Consider the following 18,341-nt stretch of genomic DNA (forward strand, 5'->3'; position numbering starts at 1 on the left):
GGAAGAACAGTGACTACATTTTTACCATATCTATGTCTATAATCTCATTTATTAATTTGTAGTACATTATTTTTTATATGTCTGCATTTAAAAGTTAACCACTTGAGGACCGCAGTGTTAAACCCCCCTAAAGACCAGACAATTTTTCATTAAATTGGCCACTGCAGCTTTAAGGCCAAGCTACAGGGCCACACGACACAGCACACAAGTGATTTCCCCCGTTTTCTCCCCACTAACAGAGCTCTCTGTTGGTGGGGTCTGATCGCCCCCCAGATGTTTGTTTTTGTTTGTTTATGTATGTGTTTTTAAATAAAAAGTGTGTTTTTTTAAGCTATAGTATACCCCCCTCTCTCCCCCTGCCAGCCAATCCCCGTGATGAGCTGTCATAGGCTTCAGCCTATGACAGCCGATCACCTCTGTGGCTCAGGAGGGGACAGCCGTGTCACACGGCTGTCCCCAGTACAGCGATGCTGTCGATGGCAGCGCTGTACCAGTAATTAGACGGCGATTACGCCATCTAACAGTCTCCCGAGCGGCAACCGCCGCTCGGAGACTGAAGGCGGAGCTCCGCTCCACCCACCAAGCAGGAGATGCGCACGCGATCTCCTGCAAAAGAGAGCCGAAATGTAATGAAAATGTAAAATGACATATGTCAACACAGGTCCTCAAGAAATAAAAGTAAATGAAATGAGGCACCTGCATCAGAAATGCATAAAATGCGATAGTGTACTCTGTCAATCACGGCTACACAGATACATTTCAAAACAATTGTATTTGCACTGCTGACAGCTAGATGTCTGAAAAGCACATCAATGTTTTTACAGTCCAGTCATTAAAGCGAGCGCATCTGGGAAGAAAAAAAATCACACACATTGTAAACTACTGAAATTTTGTGATAAACGCTCGAATTCAAAATGATCATGTGTGTATGCCCTTCTGAGTTCTGACAAAATAGACTGCATATATAAACTGGTCATATCTTTATATGTTTGCTAGTCATTACAAAGACAAACTGCAGAATGCATACACACATATAATAGAGTATCCACTTTACAAGTATTATAAGATATATATAATCAAAAGTCCTATAGACATTATCTACCATCTTTACATTATGGAAATGTTATCATATTTATGCATTTGACAGAGAATCTGCTAGAATGACAGTGTCAGTAGCAATGGTCCCGGGCAGATTCTCCATAGAAATGTAAGAATTCATAGAGAGGATGCAGCAAGTCTAGCTGAGCGGAAAGTCCACAATGACACTGGCATAGTAAGTAAAAGGAATAAAAGGTCAGGAGAGGTGTTAAGCTGCATAAGATATTTTTTTTAAAGTGTTATAAGTGTGGCAGTTCCAAAGAAAGAAAGTCTGGAAAGTGAGTGTATGTCTCAGATTTCTTTCATATGCACTGCCTTTTAATCCACTCCGGTATTTCCTGTCTTCCCCTAGACAGGTGCATAGGTGAGAAAAGGAATCCTTAGCAGGTTTTGCTGCTCCCCCTAAGGAGATTTATCAGGTGGAAAATAAAAGGTTAATCAACCCAGCCTGGTTTAGCCAGATCTGAGAGCACAAACATTGTGTGCTAGGCTTCAGAAAGTATTGTGATTTGGCTGCTGTATTTAAGTTGTTTTTGGTTAAGGTGGCCGCAAATCATACAATTAATAAGGATCAATTTTTTTGCTAATTCGATCATTTTGATCGGTTGTTTCAAAAAAACGAGAGTTTTCCTTTGTTTTTGATCGATAAATCCGATCAGATTCCCCTTATTTTTATTTTTGGAGATTGAACATGTTTGAAATTTCACACCAACTTTATCAAGAATTGTATGGTGTGTGACGGATTGTCAATTACTTGATGTACAGTTCCAATCAATTTTTTTTCTAAGCTTTCAATTATGTTATTCATGATTGGGGAAAAATTGAACACAGGTGTGTGGTACATTGGTCACATTTTTGAATTGTTACAGTCAGAAAAATTGATTGCTATTCTTGAATTGAACATATATTTAAAAAATATTGTATGTTGGGTGGTCACCTTTAGGCTTGTTCCATGTAGAAAGTATTTATCAGTATCTAAGTTTGGTTAGCAGTATTTGTGGTTCGGTTAGTCAGTCACAGAAACCGTCTCTCCAAACTAGCCTGCACTTCACCTGTCCCAGAAGGAAATAATTAGGTTCCTGCTGCCTATCTCCTGTGTTGTATAAGTTACTTTAAAGCAGCATAACGTATGTACAGTATTGTATTATCCACATTTCAGTGAATTTTATATAGTAAATAAAGAGAAAACTGTTCCAGGCATTTTCCATCTTTTACTGCCTCTGACTGAAGCCAATCCTGATGTAATTTCCTCCCGTACTCTTTTTTTTCTCTTGCCTGAAATTGTATATGCATTGCTAGCCCTCCTCCCCTCTGAGCTCTGTACTAAAAACTGCACTGTCATATCTAGCTTGCTTTGTAAACACATGTGAGCACCTCATAAATCATATATCAGCTGGTTCTGCAGAGGAGTGGGGTGTATTTCCCTTCTCAGCCTTGTGTCACACTGAAATACCCTTAGCCAATCAGTGAGGAGCAGTAATGTGGGAGGGGAGATAACTAACTTCCCTTTCCCGACTATGTACCAGAATAGAGTCAGACTGACTGAGATATGATTCATTACAGCAGGTACATTTATAGCATCCATCTGAAAATGGCGCCTGTGAATAATGGCGCACAGTGTTGCCGCTAATCCGTTTGCCGCTTATCGCTATTTAACGTTAAAGCCTTATTGTTATTTAGCGTTAAAGCCTTATCGTTATTTAGCGTTAACACACAGAACCCTCTCTGTACCTATTCCTAACCCCTAAACCCCCCCGGTGGTGCCTAACCCTAACCACCCCCCTGGTGGTGCCTAACCCTAACCACCCCCCTGGTGGTGCCTAACCCTAACCACCCCCCTGGTGGTGTATATTGTACTGTAACTATACCTAACCCTACTCTCACACAGAACCTTCCCTGTACCTAACCCTAACCACCCCCTTGGTGGTGCCTAACCCTAAGACCCCCCTGGTGGTGCCTAACCCAAAGACCCCCCAGTGGTGCCCAACCCTAACCTTGACAGTGTTACATTAAATCCATTCACCGCTTTGCAGTTAAATAACGTCTGCAGTTTGGCTTATGTAGGGCGCTATTGATAAATAACGTTAGTGTGTGCCACTATTGATAAATAACGTTAGTGTGTGCCACTATTGTTAAATAACGTTAGTGTGTGCCGTTTTTCTTCTTTTTTCCCTGTGCGCCATTATTATGCAGTACTAACGATAAATAGCGATAAGCGTATCTTTTTAATGCGGCGCCATTTTTATGCATAGGCGCTGTGCGCCATTATTCACTGATCCCACATTTATAATTATATTGGAATGGTTGCCATGTAGACTACATAATAAACACAGAGCAGTGAGTAAATGGAATTTGATTTTATGGCTGACAATCCTGCTTTAAAGCTAGGTATGCACGGGTCCATAACAGGCCTATATATCAAGGGAATCTGTTTCTCCCCAATCATAAACTTGTGACTAAGTGATTGATTACCTTCACACTGCACACTTGATTTCAGTTAGATTTCAGCAGAATCTATTAAGCATTGATTAAACCACGAGTGTAGTGTTGCGCTGTGCGACTATCGATTACCCACTGCACTCACACAGAGATTTTCCAACGTGTCTGTTCACACCTTCGATGAATAAACTGCACAAAATCACTCAAAAGTAAATTTATGGGCTATGTTGCAGGCAATTGATGGCTAGCCAATTTGATCAAAGCAATCAAATTGCTGGGGAAAATCATTAGCTTTGTCAAAGAATACCAATATCGCCCTCTATTCATTACTGGTATTACATTTTATAAAACCTTGAAATGCCTTAAATTTTATAATGAAGTTGCAGTACATGGTTATGGTTAATTGCTTTGTTTTACACACAGATTGCCACATCATAACTACCAATACCCATACCTTTCAGCAAGGTGTATTATCTTGTGTTGCATTGCATAGAGATTTACTTGTGTAACACTGCAGATGCTAAGATTATTGTGTAAGCAAAAAATAGTGTGCATGCTGTGTATGCTTTTACATACTTATGCAGAATTACACTTACATATAACTTAAAGAGCAACTGTAGTGAAAATAACATAATTAATAAAATTGCTTATTGTTTACAAAATTAATTTATAGATTATTTAATCAGTGTTTGCCAATTGCAAAATCTTTCCTCTCCCTGATTTACATTCTGAAATGTATCACTGGTGGCAACATCTTTAGTTCTGCCAGGTGATCTGTATGGAATGTCTGTTCCTGAGAGTTCTATGCACAGGGGGAGATATTGCTTGTTTGGTAGTTGGAAACAGCCATTATTTCCCACAATGCAACGAGGCTCACTCACAGACCGCAAACTGTCAGGACCACGGTCATGGCATCACACTGTAGGAGGGGTTTCACCACAATATCAGCCATACAGACCCCCCTGAGATCTGTTTGGGAAAAGGTAAAGATTTCTTGTGGGAAAGGGGATATCAGCTACTGATTGGGATGAACCAATCCTTGGTTAAAGTTCTTCTTAAGTACTGCAAAAGTTTCCTGGAGTAATTAAAGAGAGGCTGAAGCCATTAAAATTACTTATTTTTATTTACCAGTCCTGTTCAGCATTAAGATCAAAGATGCATCACCGCATCCGCTCGGCGGAACGAGGTATTTATCCCCCTAGGCAAAATTCTACAACTTTCCAAGTCGAAGATTTTGCTGCACGGGGGAGGCAGAGTTGAGCGCAGTAGCCCCTCTATGTGAAAGAAGACTGAGAGGGGCGGGGAGTGGCGGAGATCGCTGGAGATTGACTGGACTGGAGGCAGAGCTACTGCGCTCAGCTCTGCCTTTTCCAGGAAGTAACGCAGAACTTTGCCCCGGGGGATAAATACATCATTCTACCGTGGGGATGCAGCGAATCATCTTTGATCTTAATGCTGAAGAGGACTGGGAAATAAAAAGAGGTAACTTTAATGGCTTCGGACTATCTTTAAGTAAAGCATGAAACAGTTAATGGATTAGCATACAATGAAATATGTGTTAAAATTTTGTATAGTAGTTGCACATACAGTTTTTGTTTTTTTTTGTGCATCAAATTCATGATGATCTGTTTACTTTCATGTTAGAGAAGCAGAACCATATATAATTTCAATAAAACTCCCTGGGTGGACAGGGAACAACCCTTTACAGACTTTTTCTTTGCTGTTAGAGTGGCCACATATCAGAACTTTTTTTCCGGAAGAAGATCAGCATACCTCCCACCTTTTTGAGATAAGAAAGAGGGACACTTTAAGACACACCCCCTGCCACACCTCTTACCACACCCCACCACACCCCTCACCATGTGTATCACAAAGAATTCAGAATCAAATGATGCAGTTTTATCATGCACTGGGTTTTCTATCATGAGTAGTTTTTCTTCATTTTAACATTTGAAAAAAAGAAACAGATACATTTAATTGATGGGAATAAAGTCTAGCGTCAGTTAAACACATTTTTCAGTAGAAAAATACATATATTAACACAGATCACACAGATCAGTCTTGAAAGAGAGACAAATGAGGGAGAAAGAGGGACTGGGGGGGGGGGGGATTTGGTTCCCAAAGAGGGACTTTCCCTCCAAAAGAGGGACAGTTGGGAGCTATGGATCAGTACTGGTGGCATCCATATTTCTCTTATGACAAGTTTGATTTCTGAAAAGGTCACATGTGCCATATGGATAGGGTGCTGCAAATGTAAAGGCTGCACATAGAGGAAAGCGGCGGGTAATGGAACAAGAGCTGAGGGTGTACATGGAAGGAGGTTGCTATGATAAAGCAAACAGGGAAAGGGAAGGGGCAGCTGAAGGGAAGCTGCAGCATATGGGAGAGGTGACGCTGCCCAAGACCATATCCTAAAGGATTATTAGGAACACCATACTCACGGTGTTTGACCCACTTTCGCCTTCAGAACTGTTGTAATTCTACATGGCATTGATTCAACAAGGTGCTGAAAGCATTCTTTAGAAATGTTGGCCCATATTGATAGGATAGCATCTTGCAGTTGATGGAGATTTGTGAGATGCACATCCAGGGCACGGAGCTCCCATTCCATCACACCCCAAAGATGCTGTATTGGGTTGAGATCTGGTGACTGTGGGGGCCATTTTAGTACAGTGAATTTATTGTCATGTTCAAGAAGCCAATTTGAAATGATTCAAGCTTTGTGACATGGTGCATTATCCTGCTGGAAGTAGCCATCAGAGGATGGGTACATGGTGGTCATGAAGGGATGAACATGGTCAAAAACAATGCTCAGGTAGCCTGTGACATTTAAACGATGCCCAATTGGCACTAAGGGCCTAACGTGTGCCAAGAAAATATCCCCCACACCATTACACCACCGCCACCACCAGCCTGCACAGTGGTAACAAGGCACTATGGATCCATGTTCTCATTCTGTGTACACCAAATTCTGACTCTATCGAGACTCTTCAGACCAGGCAACATTTTTCCAGTCTTCAACTGTTCAATTTTGGTGAGCTCGTGCAAATTGTAGTCTCTTTTTTCTATTTGTAGTGGAGATGAGTGGTACCCGGTGAGGTCTTCACAAATGCTTTGCTGCATACCTCGGTTGTAACTAGTGGTTATTTCAGTCAACGTTGCTCTTCTATCAGCTTGAATCAGTCGGCCCATTCTCCTCTGACCTCTAGCATCAACAAGGCATTTTCGCCCACAGGACTGCCGCATACTGGATGTTTTTCCCTTTTCACACCATTCTTTGTAAACCCTATAAATGGTTGTGCATGAAAATCCAAGTAACTGAGCACATTGTGAAATACTCAGACCGGCCCCTCTGGCACCAACAACCATGCCTCGCTCAAAATTGCTTAAAGGGACACTTAAGTCAAACAAAAAAAATGAGTTTTACTCACCTAGGGCTTCCAATTGCCCCCTGCAGCTGTCCGGTGCCCTCACCGTCTCCCTCCGATCCTCCTGGCCCCGCCGGCAGCCACTTCCTGTTTCGGTGACAGGAGCTGACAGGTTGGTATATGATATATGCTATAGCAGCATAGATGGCACTATTGTGGCCAGGAACGCGAAGAATCACTCGCGTCCCCAGCCTGTCAGCTCCTGTCACTGAAACAGGAAGTGGCTGCCGGCGGGGCCAGGAGGATCGGAGGGAGACTGCAAGGGCACCGGACAGCTGCAGGGGGCTATTGGAAGCCCCAGGTGAGTAAAACTCATTTTTTTTGTTTGACTTAAGTGTCCCTTTAAATCACCCTTCTTTCAGTTTGGAGTTCAGGAGGTTGTCTTGACCAGGACCACACCCCTAAATGCATTGAAGCAACTGCCATGTGATTGGTTGATTAGATAATTGCATTAATGAGAAATTGAACAGGTGTTCCTAGTAACCCTTTAGGTAAAGTATACAGTGATGTGAAAAACTATGTGCCCCCTTCCTGATTTCTTATTCTTTTGCATGTTTGTCACACTTAAATGTTTCTGCTCATCAAAAACCGTTAACTATTAGTCACAGATAACATAATTGAACACAAAATGCAGTTTTAAATGATGTTTTTTATTATTTAGTAAGAAAAAACCCTCAAAACCTACATGGCCCTGTGTGAAAAAGAAATTGCCCCCTGAACCTAATAACTGGTTGGGCCACCCTTAGCAGCAATAACTGCAATCAAGCGTTTGCGATAACTAGCAACAAGTCTTTTACAGCGCTCTGGAGGAATTTTGGCCCACTCATCTTTGCAGAATTGTTGTAATTCAGCTTTGTTTGAGGGTTTTCTAGCATGAACCGCCTTTTTAAGGTCATGCCACAACATCTCAATAGGATTCAGTTCAGGACTTTGACTAGGCCACTCCAAAGTCTTCATTTTGTTTTTCTTCAGCCATTCAGAGGTGGATTTGCTGGTGTGTTTTGGGTTATTGTCCTGCTGCAGCACCCAAGATCGCTTCAGCTTGAGTTGACGAACAGATGGCCGGACATTCTCCTTCAGGATTTTTTGGTAGACAGTAGAATTCATGATTTCATCTATCACAGCAAGCCTTCCAGGTCCTGAAGCAGCAAAACAACCCCAGACCATCACACTACCACCACCATATTTTACTGTTGGTATGATGTTCTTTTGCTGAAATGCTGCATTACTTCTACGCCAGATGTAACGGGACACGCACCTTCCAAAAAGTTCAACTTTTGTCTCGTCGGTCCACAAGGTATTTTCCCAAAAGTCTTGGCAATCATTGAGATGTTTTTTAGCAAAATTGAGACGAGCCTTAATGTTCTTTTTGCTTAAAAGTGGTTTGCGCCTTGGATATCTGCCATGCAGGCCGTTTTTGCCCAGTCTCTTTCTTATGGTGGAGTCGTGAACACTGACCTTAATTTTGAAGCAAGTGAGGCCTGCAGTTCTTTAGATGTTGTCCTGGGGTCTTTTGTGGCCTCTCTGATGAGTTTTCTCTGCGCTCTTGGGGTAATTTTGGTCGGACGGCCACTCCTGGGAAGGTTCATCGCTGTTCCATGTTTTTGCCATTTGTGGATAACGGCTCTCACTGTGGTTCGCTGGAGTCCCAAAGCTTTAGAAATGGCTTCATAACCTTTACCAGACTGATAGATCTCAATTACTTTTGTTCTCATTTGTTCCTGAATTTTTTTGGATCTTGGCATGATGTCTAGCTTTTGAGGTGCTTTTGGTCTACTTCTCTGTGTCAGATAGCTCCTATTTAAGTGATTTCTTGATTGAAACAGGTGTGGCTGTAATCAGGCCTGGGGGTGACTACAGAAATTGAACTCAGGTGTGATAAACCACAGTTAAGTTATTTTTTAACAAGGGGGGCAATCACTTTTTCACACAGGGCCATGTAGATTTGGAGTTTTTTTTTCACTAAATAATAAAAACCATCATTTAAAACTGCATTTTGTGTTCAATTATGTTATCTTTGACTAATAGTTAACGGTTTTTGATGAGCAGAAACATTTAAGTGTGACAAACATGCAAAAGAATAAGAAATCAGGAAGGGGGCAAATAGTTTTTCACATCACTGTATATATATATTCTATCTATTCATTATAATATTATAAGACTTACAACAAGGTAACAGACTGAAAGGGCTTTTGGTACTGTAATTATATCACCTAGTGAAAGTTATATATGTGGTTTTAGATTTTTCCTGCACATAGAGTGAGCTGGAATTCAGCCATGCATAAAATCTATAAATCATTTGTATCTTAATTACCGTAAAAAGTAGGATCCTTGTAAGATTTTAGTAGTTCTTTCTTTTTCTTGCTGGTTGGTCTGAATATATGCTGCAAGATAACGGGAAAAAAAGCGCAAGGGCTGGTAGCCACTAGAGATCAAAAATGGATATAAAAATTCTAACGTTTTTGATAGAAATTTTTGCACTAAACAAACCGCAATTACCATAGCAATTTTAGGGGATGTGATTTTGGAACCTGCCTTCCCTGAATTAAATCGAAGATGATGCCATCTGTCATAGGGTATCACTGCAACAGGCTTACCTTAGCCTGGCTCTTTAGGAATCTAAGCAAAAATCATGGCTGAAGCTGCACTAGGCACAAATTTGGGCTGTGATAGGCAGGCTGTTGCTTACATCCAACAGCCACGTTCTGGTAGTGCAGTAATGTGGGAGGACTGGGTGGGGCCAAGAGGCTCACATGGACTGAGGCAGGTATGTGCTGTATTATGTAAATATTATCACCCACAGTCCTTGTACCTGTGTTTTGAATTGTAAACAGCACATGTATAAGACTGCTTGAAATCACAGTTTTCTCAATACCAACCTAGCCCCTTAAGTAGTACACAGCTCTAACCTGTGGACTCTGTAAAGGGTGTAGAAGATGTCAGAGCAATATAAATGTAAAACAAATAATGATAATAATAACTCCTAAACTAAGACAACTTCAGTGTTAATCCTATCCTCATATTAACACTTCCCTAACATTAAACTAAGAAGGTTAAACTCCAAAAGTAATGCAGGTTTGTCTTTGACAGGGGTAGGTACCAAATTGTTTTAAGCTGCATGAAGCTATGTGCCAAAATGATTGGCTAAAAGATTAATTACTAAACATTACTAAGTGTGACGTAGCCTAACGCACGTTGGGAGGGTGGTGCCTTTGATTAACAGAATGGCTACACTTTAACCTTGCCATAGGCTGCCAGCAATTCTCTTGCAATGAAGAAGTTGCATTTACAAGAAACGTTATTGCCTCTAGAGTTCTGCCTTTGTTGTGAATCACAGATTTCCTCCTAGCATGCTTCCTGGTGATATGTAAACTTTTGATAGTATAAGAAAAATACCTGTAATTGACATGTGCAGTGTGATATGATTGATTCCTAACTTTGTGTCCCATTAAGTCAGGCATTCACAGATGCAATTCTACTGATCTTACAGCAGGAAAAAATAATCATTTCATTTTGGGGAACTCATTTCACACCCCAGATTGTACAAAGTGTATCCATTTTATCTTCCATTGTGGATGGTACAAGTGATTAACCCTGTGAAACTTCTCTTTGTTTAAGTAATTCAGTCATTTAGTTTAGATAACCTCTTTTCTAAATATTGTCCTTTTACACTACATATTATTTTCTGCACGCACGGACTGCTGCAACAGAATGGAAACCCTTTTACACTGATGTGATATGATTTTGCCTGTTCACAAACTTTGGTCCTGACTCCTGCTGCATTTTTCGTGTAAACACATTTTTACAAACCAGTAGAAAAAACTCCAATCCCCATTGAAGAGAAGATGCAGATAATGGCATTGTAGAAATTGCATTGTGTTTACATCTTGAATAAGAAGTCTTCTGGATATTTGTACAGGCACGCTACAAATGGAGTGATATCAATTTTACATAGACTTTGTATTAAACATTTATTAAATGAGCTATTTAGACAAATCCAAATTACAAGGTATTGTTTTCGCATTATGTTCTTAGATTTAAAAAAAAATCCCCTTTTTAATTTCCTGCAATTTAATACATTTTTGTGACACTTTTCAAATTTCTACTATTCAGATGCTTTGCTTGTATGCCAAGCACCTGACATTTCAGTTATCTGACATCACTGGATATAGGTTTCAGTACGGGGATATGCAGCTTAGTCAAAAATGTCCCCTTTGAACAATGAAATGTATTTTACTCAAGTTAAAGCTCCAGTGAGCATAACTCTTTGAAAGCTTTATATGAAATATATTAAAATGTTTCAGGATCACTACATTTTTTTAATCACAATCACTTCTTGAATTTCCAGTACATGTTGTACTTCTTGTGTCTAAAGGGTGCACTGTAAATATCTTGTGCGTCTCGCTGAAACTTCTGTCTTCATTTCAGGATTCACTTAATCAGGGACAGGGATGTCAAAGACCATCATCACCTCCACATCATCAAAGAGTTGTCTAAGGAGGAAACAGCCATGTAAGTATGCTAAAAAGAAGACTTTTTTTAATCTACTGAATAAACTGTGATTGTATAAGAAGGTGAGTTTTGTGTGATGCCTTTGTTTGTGTAATGTCTATTGTTTCACAGTTTTTTTTTTAAATGAAACTTGCAAGAATATTTATGAAATCACATAGCATTTTGAAATATAGTAGAAGTTTAGACAGTACCGATATTTCTGTATAATTTGATGTGTGTGCAATTCATTTAATGCAGTATACGGTACTGTTATCATGCGTACAGCAGAGGATATACACACACACACACACACACACATATATATATATATATATATATATATATATATATATATATATATATATATATATATATATATATATATATATATACTGTGTGTGTATATATATATATATATATATATGTTCTCATAAATATATCTATTAATTATGATACCCGAGACTACATATCTTGTAAGCTTGCAGAACAGATGAATTAATTTGACACATTTTGTTTTTGATGTTACTCACTAGTATTTTGTGTCACATGTTACTTTGTCCTGTCACATACACATGCTATATTGTTAGCATTGCATATACTGTGCTACCTCGGCTTAGTATGTTTTTGGAATATATTTTAGATTAAATACCATTTTATGAGCATTGTAGGTTTAGCACACATATTTTTATCATTTCATTCACTGTTCATTTTCTCCTTAGCTGCCTTAAAATGTAGATATAATTGATGTGAGTAAATGCTGTTATCATAATAAATATATTGATGAAGTGTTAAAACACAGCAATGAACAAATCAACAATGTTTGTAAAGACATTACAAACGGGATGTGCTCTACCAAGCGTCTTGTTATTTTCCATGATTAAGTCAATTTTCTATGAACCTTTTAGAGATTAGAATTGTCCCTTGTTTGTTTCAACGCAGAGGAAAAAAGGTATTTTCGTTTGTTTTTGGTTTTTTTTAGCTTTTGTGTCAGACTTTCCCTACCTATCTGTGCATTACCTCTACTGCGTGTACCCTTGTTATACAATTTTTATATCGCTATTAACCATAGAGTGTATCCACTGTGCAATTCACTAGGCTTGCCATTTCATCACATACTTACTGTAGCTACCGGGATTTAATATTTTTTCATAAAAAGGTTAAAAAAGTTCTAATGAAGTCCTGCACATTATGTACAACTTCACTTTCTAAACTCTGTAAAAGAAACTTTCATATTTAATGGGAAATCATGAATTATTCCATTTATTATCCTCATCCTCCTTTCAAAGACATGATCTGGATAAAAGGCGGGGTGAATAATTTAGAAAAAAAATGAAATGCATTTTTAATGTGAAGGTGCAAACTACAGATTCTCATGACTATTAGCGAGTGCAGAGGAAACAGAATTTTACTTGCAAAACCTCATCAAACCTTAAATTACATGACATACTTCTGTAATAAAATACGGAAGAAAGAAAAGTTTTTTTTTCCACAAGTTGTTTTTATTAATCTGATAAAGTTGAGAAGTTTGGTATATGTGCAATACAAGATTTTTACATCTGTTTATGAATTTCTTGGTATGGATGCATTTTTCACCTTTCTCCACAGAATTGCAGTTATTAAAGTGTAAATACTACTGTGTGCTGATAAGTCTCATTTTCAATAATGTGATTAACTAAGTGCCTATGACTGGTTCAGACATGTTAGTTAAATGTCATAAATAATCCTTTAAATATGTAAAACAGAAAAATAAACTATTTCTACTGATTAATACTATTTGTATGTATAGTTATACAAAGATAGAACACTTTTCCACTAGTTTATTTTAAGGTAGCCATATACAGGATCTTCTCAAAAAATTAGCATATTGTGATAAAGTTCATTATTTCCTGTAATGTACTGATAAACATTAGACTTTCATATATTTTAGATTCAAATACACACAACTGAAGTAGTTCGAAGCTTTTATTGTTTTAATATTGATGATTTTGGCATACAGCTCATGAAAACCCAAATTTCCTATCTCAAAAAATTTGCATATTTAATCCGACCAATAAAAGAAAAGTGTTTTTAAAACAAAAAAAGTCAACTTTCAAATAATTATGTTCAGTTATGCACTCAATACTTGGTCGGGAATGCTTTTGCAGAAATGACTGCTTCAATGCGGCGTGGCATGGAGGCAATCAGCCTGTGGCACTGCTCAGGTGTTATGGAGGCCCAGGATGCTTCGATAGCAGCCTTAAGCTCATCCAGAGTGTTGGGTCTTGCGGCTCTCAACTTTCTCTTCACAATATCCCACAGATTCTCTATGGGGTTCAGGCCAGGAGAGTTGGCAGGCCAATTGAGCACAGTAATACCATGGTCCGTAAACCATTTACCAGTGGTTTTGGCACTGTGAGCAGGTGCCAGGTCGTGCTGAAAAATGAAATCTTCATCTCCATAAAGCTTTTCAGTAGATGAATGCATGAACCCACTTTTGAACCAGAAACAGCGGCAGAAGCGCCTGACCTGGGCTACAGAGAAGCAGCACTGGACTGTTGCTCAGTGGTCCTGTGAGGATCCGCGTGGCTGCCTGCGCAGGCAGGCAGCCTTTTGACCACTGTTCAGGTCTGCATTCTGCAGGTCTCTGGAAGAGAGACCTTTTGTCAGTTGTGCAGCTTGCTGCTGAGGAATTTGCATATGTTTGTCATGCAGATTGCCTAGCCACATCCTTTGCGGGCTTGCTCTATAAAGAGCTATGTTTCCCACAGTAAGTGGCTGGTCATAAGAGTTAGTCCTGTGGAACACTCGCCTGGAGTGTCAGCCTTGCTCTTTGTTTGAAGATTAGCCTAGAGTAATTCCTGGGACTGCACTAGGCAGGTTTCCCTAGTGCAGTTAGGGTTGCTTATCTGTTTTGTTTGTCTGTTACGATTGTCCTGTCCCAGCGGTGGTCGACAGGAAATCGTTCTGTGTGTCTGGGTGCTAACCGGAACAGCGGTTGTTACCGGTAGCCCCTTCTGATCTGTTTCCCTGGATCGCACCAGCCTCTTGCGCTAGTGCTGTGGATCCTTCTGTTCTGCTACTCTGTACTTGGATCGCACTAGCATCTTGCGCTAGCGCTGTGGATCCTTCTGTTCTGTCTTCCTGGATCACACTAGCCACTTGCGCTAGTGCTGTGGATCCTATCGCTCGCTTATTCCTCTTTTCGTGTGTCTGTCTTGTCTGCTACGAACGCTTGCTGGAGGCTCGGTGAGGTAACCGTTAAGCAAGCGCTCGCGTCCTCTGTTTCATGTTTGTCTGTCGGTGGTTAGTTAGGCGTGCTTGTCTCTGTTGTGCTTAACACGTGGAGACCGCGCATAAACGCGTGCACTGTTGCGAATGAGTGCGGTGTTCGCGTTTAGTTAGCGTTTGTTATTTTCCTTATCTTCTCATTGTATATTTGCTGTGCCTTTGCTACTCTCGTGCTCTGCCTTGCTGTAGCCTTGTGTCACCTCTGGCAATCGCCTCTCTCGCGATTGCGTTCCTACTTCATATCTGCTGTTTTGTATGCACCGTCGCGGGTTGGCGACTAGTTTGGTGCACACACATACAATCTGTCCCTTTGCTCAATCTCATTCGCAATCGCTTCTCAGGCGATTGCGTTCTCACTCGGTTTCCTTTGTTGTGTGTCCGCCGTCGCAGGTGGGCGGCTAGATTGGTGGACATACATACATTCCTCATCTGTGCTTATTCGGTCTTGTGTCGCTGTTAGCAACCGCCATCTCCGGCGATTGCCTTCTCACTTTATCTTCCTGGTTGTGTGTTCATCGTTGCAGGGTGGCGACTAGATTGGTGGACACACATACCCTCTGTCGCTTTGATCTCTCTCTCTCAGGGCTATCTTGCCCTGCGTTTCTTCCCTTCGTACAATTCCTGTCTGGCGTCTGTGGTAGGGCAGAGGAGCTGTTCCTCTGCACTCCACAGCTCCACCTGCCGACAGGAATTTCCCTCTACAGGTGCATTGCACCTTTTGCTGGGTTCCCTCAAATTATACGCTTGTGGAGGATTTTCGCAGTGTCAGCGCACACCCTGTGCGCTGATCACGGAGAGAATTCCGCAATCGTTACAGTATGACCAGCCAAACCGAAACGATTTGGTCAAATATGGGTCCTGTGTCTTTAAGAGGTTTAAGATACTGGACTCTGAAACCAGAGATGAGTTCATATCAGAATGTTCCAGATTCTTGGCAAATCCTGAATTTCAGGCCACCTATATTTCCACTTGGAGTGGTCAGATTGCTTACAATCTTTTCCAAGGGGATCTGTTCGTGTGGCCTGATGAGTATGCCAGACACAAGAATCTGAGACATAACCCTCGCAGATTTCTGACTCATGTGTTTTCTCGTAAGCTTGGAACTGGCATGCCAAGTTATTTCTATGAGTTTTTTCCTGCAGTGCATGATGCTGATCAGATTAGGTTATGCAACATTTCTGTGTCATTACCATATGTTAATGAATTGGTGCTTGCAGGCCAATCTGCTGATTCGGCTTGTCAGCCAAAAGATTCGTTACCCATAGCAACCACAAATAAAGAGGTTATTTTTGTTCTGTCTGAAATGTGCAAAACCATTCCGTATGATAATCATTTTAATGTTTCTTTTGCCACTTTAGCTTCTAAGCAGATGCAAGAGAACTGCCTGGATACGTTTCTTGCATTTAAACAGACATGCAAAGTGGCTAAAAGGGGAAAAATTAAAAATCACAAGCATCTGAATAAAACACTCCATAATGATGTGTACAATGATGTTGCTCAGTCTCCGGGGTTTTTGCCCCAATCCAAAGCTTATGTGGATCCTATTATAGGTAGGATCGCACACTATATTAACCACTTGAGGACTGCCATCAGCCGATGGGCGGCGGCAAAGACCAGGCCCAAACGACCGCAATACGCCCATCGGCGGGGGCGGCATCAGCGGTGGCTGTGCGGCGATCGCGTCATCAATGACGCGATCGCCGCCGGCAATAGGCTCCGCCCACCCTGCTCGGAAACCCGCCGGCCAATTAGCAGCGCCGGCGGGTTTCAAATGCGGCGATCAGCCTATGGGAAAGCGTATAATACACTTTGTTATTGTAACAAAGTGTATTATACTGGCTGCCTCCTCCGCTGATGGTCACTCGTCGTCCGACCATCAGGGAGGACAGGCAGCCCACAGATAAGTAAAAAAAACACACTTTGCCCCACACAGACCCCCCGATCGCCCACCCCAGCCCTCAGAACCCCCCCTGACCACCCCAGCACACCAGTATCTGCCCCCCACCACCCACCTAAAAACCCATCAATCACTCCCTGTCACTATCTAGGGACGCTATCCCCTAGGTTAGGTCCCTAACTGCCCCCTAGGGTCCCCTGATCACCCCCCTACCCTCAGATCCCCCCCCAGACCCCCCTCCCAGACCACCCACTGTATACTGTATATAACTGCCTTACCCACTGATCACCTGTCTATCACCCATCTATCACCTGTCTATCACCCCTTGTCACCACCACCCATCAGCGCAGACCCTAAACTGTCCCTTGGGGGCACCTGATCACCCACCCAGACCCTCAGATTGCCCTCAGACCCCCCCTCCTGCTAACCTCTCCAGTGCATTGTTTACATCTATTCTCCCCTGTAATCCCTCACTGATCTCCTATCGTCACCCCCTGTGTCTGCCACCCACCAGATCAGGACCCAGTCTGCCCCGTGCGGGCACCTAATCAACCCCCCACACCCTTAGATCGCCCTCAGACCCCCCCCCCCCCCCATCACCTTCCCAGTGCATTGTATTTGATTGTGCTGCAATTGTATTTGATTGTACTGACATTCAATTTCATTGTGCTGTAATTGTATTTGATTGTCCCGTGATTGGCTTTGATTGCCCTTTGATTGCCCTTTGATTGGCCTGTGATCGGCTTTGATTGTCCCGTGATCGGCTTTGATTGTCCCGTGATCGGCTTTGATTGTCCCGTGATCGGCTTTGATTGTCCCGTGATCGGCTTTGATTGTACCGTGATTTGATTGTGCCGTGATTGGTTTGATTGCCCTGTGATTGGCCTGTGATTTGCTTTGATTGGCCTGTGATCGGCTTTGATTGTGTCGTGATTGGTTTGATTGCCCTGTGATTGACTTTGATTGTCCCGGGAATTGAGTGCCCTGTGATTGGCCTGCGATTGCCCTGTGATTGCCTTTGATTGTCCTGTGATTGTTTCTGATTGCCTCCGATTCCCCACTCGCCACCACCCCCCTGTCACTATCCAAGTGATCTAAAAACAGTGAAAACTGTCACTTTTTTAGTATCACTAGTGTTAGCAGTTAGGCCAGTTAGCTAGGCCCCTTTGTAAGTGTCAGTTAGTGCTCAGCCCACTGCACCACAGTCACTAATTAGCGTCATCACTGTCGCTAATCAACATTAGTACTATATAGTATCTGTAAGTGATCATTACTGATCGCAGTCAGATCTATTGGGGTCACTAGGATCCACAAAAAAAACGCAGTGTTTGCCCGATCAGGCCTGATCGTTCGCCTGCACTTGCGTTCAGCCCGCCCCACCGCAGTGACAGAATTTTTTTTTCTGATCACTGCAAAAAACACTGTACAATAGCTGTGGCACTGTAAACATCAGTTTTGATTTTTTTATCAAAACTCAGTGACCACAGCTTTCTACCTCTCAAATACTCCCTTTTGCTAGGTAGGTGCTCTTTTTTTCTAGGTAGTCTCAGAGGAATACCCACTAAATTTAGCAGCCCACCATGGCAAGAAAGGGGTATTCCGATGATGAGGTTCTCAGGTACATGGCCCAGTCGGATGAGGACGATTGGGACGCCTCATTCGACGAATCTTCCGGGTCAGAGTTTGAACCTGAATTGAGCAGTGGCTCACTGACCGATAGT

The 18,341-nt window shown here is 41.6% G+C and overlaps 1 protein-coding gene across 3 annotated transcripts in view; it reads left to right on the top strand.

The window, feature by feature from the left end:
- The window catches only part of TTC29 (tetratricopeptide repeat domain 29), a 326,460-nt gene that overhangs the window by 14,970 nt on the left and 293,149 nt on the right, over positions 1-18,341 (top strand). For all 3 annotated transcript variants that reach the window (XM_068269689.1, XM_068269706.1, XM_068269697.1), the window contains one exon: positions 11,394-11,477. In XM_068269689.1, the coding sequence (XP_068125790.1) occupies positions 11,394-11,477 (84 nt within the window). The remainder of the gene's footprint in view (positions 1-11,393; positions 11,478-18,341) is intronic.

This window comes from Hyperolius riggenbachi, chromosome 1 (genome assembly GCF_040937935.1).
Source record: "Hyperolius riggenbachi isolate aHypRig1 chromosome 1, aHypRig1.pri, whole genome shotgun sequence".
Taxonomy (NCBI): Eukaryota; Metazoa; Chordata; class Amphibia; order Anura; family Hyperoliidae; genus Hyperolius; species Hyperolius riggenbachi.